Source organism: Epinephelus lanceolatus, chromosome 1, assembly GCF_041903045.1.
Source record: "Epinephelus lanceolatus isolate andai-2023 chromosome 1, ASM4190304v1, whole genome shotgun sequence".
Lineage (NCBI taxonomy): Eukaryota > Metazoa > Chordata > Actinopteri > Perciformes > Serranidae > Epinephelus > Epinephelus lanceolatus.
The window spans coordinates 53,254,299-53,260,974 of record NC_135734.1 but is presented as its reverse complement, the minus strand read 5'-3'; the positions used below and the strand labels follow the sequence as shown (position 1 = coordinate 53,260,974).

Below are 6,676 nucleotides of genomic sequence, written 5' to 3'. Positions count from 1 at the left end.
TGGAGCCCTGTGTTCAACTCTTTCAAATGACAAAGAGAAAAGAAAGCTGGGGACATGTAGGCTACCCTAAAATATTATTTATTGATTCAGATTTAGATTCAGACAACTTTATTGATCCCACGTGAGGCAATTCATTTGTAGCATACTCATCCCAAGCATCAACCACAACAACATACAGTTTCCTATGTTATGCACAGTCCAGTGAAACAGAGCATGAGGTCACTGAAGGGCCCGAGTTTGAAAAAACATAGAGATAAAAATATTTTTAAAAAAAAAGTAACAAATATTGTTATTATTATTGTTATTAGTTATTGTTATTATTATTGTTATTGTTATTATTATTACAAGAATGTGTAGCCTATTATTTTTGTTTTTGTGAGAAAGTATTCTGAGTATTTTAAATACAAAATTACTCCACTCAAAAGTATTTAGTTACAAATTACATTTGCTTTTTATCGGCCTTATCAAATATAAATTACAAAATACTCAAATGTAACTGAAATACGTATTTTAAATACAAGTAATAGAAATACTGCCCATCTCTGGCTCTATATCAGCACTCATGGAACGCCCTCGTCCAATCAAATTACTCGGTCGGAACTAACTGTATAATCATGAATATATAATTATTATAATAACTGTGTGTCAGGTGACAGGCGGGGATAAAATCTGTGAATCAACTCTTTATTGGCTCCTGATCAGCCTCTGATGACGTCACACTCTTGTTTATATTTTACATTTTTATTTGTTTGATTTTATTTTTGATGTTTTATACATTTTAATGAGCCAATCACAGCCTGCCCTCTGCCTCTCCTCCGGTTGTCATGGTTACCACTTACAGATTATCCGGTTACCATGGTGACTGTCAGAGATGATGTATGACACACACACACACACACACACACACACACACACACACACACACACACACACAGGGACCAGATCGATCACGTGCCTTGTTTTTTATTTTTTATTTCTGAGCTGATCAATAACCGTCAGTGACGTCATTCCACTTCCTTTTAGTGCGGGAAGTCGGTGAGGAAAAGAAAAAGCTGCTGATCAGCCAAACTGCTGTGTGTCGCTCTGCGGGTTGATTGTCCTCCTCCATCCTTCCATCCTCCTCCTCCTCCTCTTCATCTTCTCTCCTCCTCGTCCTCCTCTGCTCCTCCGCAGCAGCGATGTTCCCGCCGGGCCTGGCCGGCCTCGGCTCTCTGTCTGCGGGCTGTCAGTAGCTGAGCGGGTCGGTGCAGGTTCTCCGTCATGGTGCAGAAATCCCGGAACGGCGGGGTGTTCCCCGGAGCGCAGGCCGACCAGAAGAAGCTGAAGGTCGGCTTCGTGGGTCTGGAGGCCGGGGGAACCGAGTCCAGCAGGGACGGAGCTCTGCTCATAGCGGCAGGTAAACAGCTGCCGGTCATTAACGGGACCGTTAACGGTGTGTGTGTGTGTGTGTGTGTGTGTGTGTGTCGGTCTGTCTGTGTGTCTGATGATGTCATGTAAACATGAGAACCGGATGGAAACAGCCCAAATGACCTGCAGATTTGGACCAATCGGGTTAGAGGAGATCAGACAGGTGCTTTCCTGTGATTGGCTGCTGACCTCGTGACTTAATTAATTAAAGGAAAGATGTTCGATATGAAAATGTTTTTTTTCTTCTCCTGATCAGAGAAACTCACAGCATAACTTTTAATGTTTAAGTTTAAAACTGAGGTTTCACACGTTCAGACACTGCGGGACAGCATGTTTCTTAAAAAAAAATCACCATAAACTTTTTAAAGAAATTGGCAAAACAAATTCCAGAAAAAACTGGCCAATGATTTTTAAGAACATCAGCCACCATTGGTACAAAAAAAGATATCCAAAGATTTAAAAGCAAACAAAAGATGCCAAAATTGGCAAAAAAATCTTAAAGAGAAAGAAAAATTGCCAAAAATGTTTGTGTCTGTAAGCCCCTCCCCTAAGCTAAAATAATAAACTGGGGAGGTTCCGGGGAGGTTCCAGGTAGAACCCTGTAACACAGCAGATGACGGATGTTTTTATGGGAGGATGTGATAAGAAGCAGAAGATAAACTGATATTTAATAATTTGTGTTTGTTATTTTGAAAGTTAAAATGTGGGACGTGTTGTTTTGTGTGTCAAGGCGGGGAGGAGGGGCCGCGGCGGCAGCGCAGCAGCGTCTCTGGAGGAAAGAAACTTCCGAAGAGAAACGCCCTCTACAGACGCCTACAGAACTTCCTGTACAACGTCCTGGAGAGACCTCGAGGATGGGCCTTCATCTATCACGCCTACGTGTAAATACCTGAGCACACACAACTGTCCATCTACCTGATGGATGGATGATAGATGGATCACAACCACCCATCCATCCATCCATTTAACCATCCACCCATCCATCCATCCATCCATTTAACCATCCATCCACCCATCCATCCATCCATCCATCCATCCATTTAACCATCCATCCATCCATCCATCCATTTTATCAATCCATCCATTTAACCATCCATCCATCCATTCATCCACCCATCCATCCATCCATCCATCCATCCATCCATCCATCCATTTAACCATCCATTTTATCCATCCATCCATTTAACCATCCATTTTATCCATCCATCCATTTAACCATCCATCCATCCACCCATTTAACCATCCATTTTATCCATCCATCCATTTAACCATCCATCCATCCATTTAACCATCCATCCATCCACCCATCCATCCATCCATTTAACCATCCATCCATCCATCCATCCATCCATTTAACCATCCATTTTATCCATCCATCCATTTAACCATCCATCCACCCATCCATCCATTTAACCATCCATCCACCCATCCATCCATTTAACCATCCATCCATCCATCCATCCATCCATCCATTTAACCATCCATCCACCCATCCATCCATTTAACCATCCATTCATCCATCCATCCATCCATCCATCCATCCATCCATTCATTTAACCATCCATCCATCCATCATCCATCCATCCATTCATCCATCCATCCATCCATCCATCCATCCATCCATCATCCATCCATCCATTTAACCATCCATCCATCCATCCATCCATCCATTTAACCATCCATCCATCCATCATCCATCATCCATCCATCCATTTAACCATCCATCCATCCATCCATCCATCCATCCATCCATCCATCCATTCATTTAACCATCCATCCATCCATCATTCATCCATCCATTCATCCATTTAACCATCCATCCATCCATCCATCATCCATCCATCCATTTAACCATCCATCCATCCATCCATTTAACCATCAATCAATCAATCAATCAATTTTATTTATAAAGCCCAATATCACAAATCACAATTTGCCTCACAGGGCTTTACAGCATACGACATCCCTCTGTCCTTATGACCCTCACAGCTGATCAGGAAAAACTCCCCAAAAAACCCTTAAGCGGGAAAAAAACAGTAGAAACCTCAGGAAGAGCAACTGAGGAGGGATCCCTCTTCCAGGACGGACAGACGTGCAATAGATGTCGTACAGAACAGATCAGCATAATAAATTAACAGTAATCCATATGACACAATGAGACAGAGAGAGAGAGAGACAGAGAGAGAGACAGAGAGAGAGAGAGAGAGAGAGAGAGATGCAGGTAATGACAGTAGCTTACAACAACATTAATGAAAGTAATAATATTATAGTTATAGTTCTGGTTACTGTGGTACAATATGTTGAAAGTATGTATTAATATCTGGCAGTATACATGTGTGACAATAGTCATATGTGTATAATAACAGTAGAAGTATGACTAATGACTAATGATGGCAGCAGCAGCAGGAGGCATCTGGCAGGACCACGGCAGCAGCACAACCACACACGTCACGCTGTCCAGGCACCGCTGTGATATGAGTTAATCTGAGAGACAGTGGAGCACAAAGGCTCCATCCATCCATCCATCCATCCATCCATCCATCCATCCAGTCATCTGCTTTCAGACTCAATAAGTGATAACTGGTAACAGACCTCAGATCAGTGTGTTGTGTTCAGGTTCCTGCTGGTGTTCTCCTGTTTGGTTCTGTCCGTGTTCTCCACCATCAAAGAGTACGAGAAGAGTTCCGAAGACGCTCTCTACATCCTGGTAATCTACATCTCATCCATCCGTCTGTAAACGTCACGCTGTCAGATTCTTAGCTAGGGTCACAGGAGTCAGTGTGTCAGTGTAGACATGTGACATGTGTGATGGTCAGTCTGTGTCCACGCCTTCATCCAACTTTAGTCATTGTCAAGTTTTTTTTTTTTTTTTTTTTTTTACCAGCAACCCAAAATCAAAAAATAATTTCTCTCACAGTTTATGTGGACAGGTGAGGGACACAGGTAACAGGTGAGGGACGCAGGTAACAGGTGAGGGACACAGGTAACAGATGAGGGACGCAGGTATCAGGTGAGGGACGCAGGTAACAGATGAGGGACACAGATATCAGATGAGGGACACAGGTATCAGGTGAGGGACGCAGGTAGCAGGTGAGGGACGCAGGTAACAGGTGAGTGACGCGGGTAACAGGTGAGGGATGCAGGTATCAGATGAGGGACGCAGGTATCAGGTGAGGGACGCAGGTAACAGGTGAGGGACGCAGGTAACAGGTGAGGGACGCGGGTAACAGGTGAGGGACGCGGGTAACAGGTGAGGGACGCAGGTATCAGGTGAGGGACGCAGGTAACAGATGAGGGACGCAGGTAACAGATGAGGGACGCAGGTAACAGGTGAGGGACGCAGGTAACAGATGAGGGACGCAGGTATCAGGTGAGGGACGCAGGTAACAGATGAGGGACGCAGGTATCAGGTGAGGGACGCAGGTAACAGATGAGGGACGCAGGTATCAGGTGAGGGACGCAGGTAACAGATGAGGGACGCAGGTAACAGGTGAGGGACGCAGGTAACAGATGAGGGACGCAGGTATCAGGTGAGGGACGCAGGTAACAGATGAGGGACGCAGGTATCAGATGAGGGACACAGGTATCAGGTGAGGGACGCAGGTAGCAGGTGAGGGACGCAGGTAACAGGTGAGGGACGCAGGTAACAGGTGAGGGACGCAGGTAACAGATGAGGGACGTAGGTATCAGATGAGGGACACAGGTATCAGGTGAGGGACGCAGGTAGCAGGTGAGGGACGCAGGTAACAGGTGAGGGACGCAGGTAACAGGTGAGGGACGCAGGTAACAGGTGAGGGACGCGGGTAACAGGTGAGGGACGCAGGTATCAGGTGAGGGACGCAGGTAACAGATGAGGGACGCAGGTAACAGATGAGGGACGCAGGTAACAGGTGAGGGACGCAGGTAACAGATGAGGGACGCAGGTATCAGGTGAGGGACGCAGGTAACAGATGAGGGACGCAGGTATCAGGTGAGGGACGCAGGTAACAGATGAGGGACGCAGGTATCAGGTGAGGGACGCAGGTAACAGATGAGGGACGCAGGTAACAGGTGAGGGACGCAGGTAACAGATGAGGGACGCAGGTATCAGGTGAGGGACGCAGGTAACAGATGAGGGACGCAGGTATCAGATGAGGGACACAGGTATCAGGTGAGGGACGCAGGTAGCAGGTGAGGGACGCAGGTAACAGGTGAGGGACGCAGGTAACAGGTGAGGGACGCAGGTATCAGATGAGGGACACAGATATCAGGTGAGGGACGCAGGTAGCAGGTGAGGGATGCAGGTAACAGGTGAGTGACGCGGGTATCAGGTGAGGGACGCAGGTAACAGATGAGGGACGTAGGTATCAGGTGAGGGACATAGGTAACAGATGAGGGACGCAGGTATCAGATGAGGGACACAGGTATCAGGTGAGGGACGCAGGTAGCAGGTGAGGGACGCAGGTAACAGGTGAGGGACGCAGGTAACAGGTGAGTTACGCGGGTATCAGGTGAGGGACGCAGGTATCAGGTGAGTGACGCAGGTATCAGGTGAGGGACGCAGGTAACAGATGAGGGACGCAGGTATCAGGTGAGGGACGCAGGTATCAGATGAGGGACACAGGTATCAGGTGAGGGACGCAGGTAGCAGGTGAGGGACGCAGGTAACAGGTGAGTGACGTGGGTAACAGGTGAGGGACGCGGGTATCAGGTGAGGGACACGGGTAACAGGTGAGGGAAACAGGTATCAGGTGAGGGACACAGGTATCAGGTGAGGGACACAGGTATCAGGTGAGGGACACAGGTAACAGGTGTGGGACACAGGAAACAGGTGAGGGAAACAGGTATCAGGTGAGGGACACAGGTAGCAGATGAGGGACGCGGGTATCAGGTGAGGGACGCAGGTAACAGATGAGGGACACAGATATCAGATGAGGGACACAGGTATCAGGTGAGGGACGCAGGTAGCAGGTGAGGGACGCAGGTAACAGGTGAGTGACGCAGGTAACAGGTGAGGGATGCAGGTATCAGATGAGGGACGCAGGTATCAGGTGAGGGACGCAGGTAACAGGTGAGGGACGCAGGTAACAGGTGAGGGACGCGGGTAACAGGTGAGGGACGCGGGTAACAGGTGAGGGACGCAGGTATCAGGTGAGGGACGCAGGTAACAGATGAGGGACGCAGGTAACAGATGAGGGACGCAGGTAACAGGTGAGGGACGCAGGTAACAGATGAGGGACGCAGGTATCAGGTGAGGGACGCAGGTAACAGATGAGGGACGCAGGTATCA

At 47.7% G+C, this 6,676-nt stretch overlaps 1 protein-coding gene across 5 annotated transcripts in view; it reads left to right on the top strand.

Moving 5' to 3' along the window:
• The first annotated feature begins 54 nt into the window (after nucleotides 1–54).
• LOC117256861 (potassium voltage-gated channel subfamily KQT member 2-like) overlaps nucleotides 55–6,676 on the top strand; it is a 59,583-nt gene continuing 52,961 nt past the window's right edge. For 2 of the 5 annotated variants that reach the window (XM_078172081.1, XM_078172078.1), the window contains exons 1-3: nucleotides 55–1,396; nucleotides 2,138–2,288; nucleotides 4,024–4,114. In XM_078172081.1, the coding sequence (XP_078028207.1) occupies nucleotides 1,261–1,396; nucleotides 2,138–2,288; nucleotides 4,024–4,114 (378 nt within the window). In that variant the 5' untranslated portion in view covers nucleotides 55–1,260. The remainder of the gene's footprint in view (nucleotides 1,397–2,137; nucleotides 2,289–4,023; nucleotides 4,115–6,676) is intronic. The other 3 variants (XM_078172071.1, XM_078172072.1, XM_078172076.1) reach the window with 3 other exon arrangements.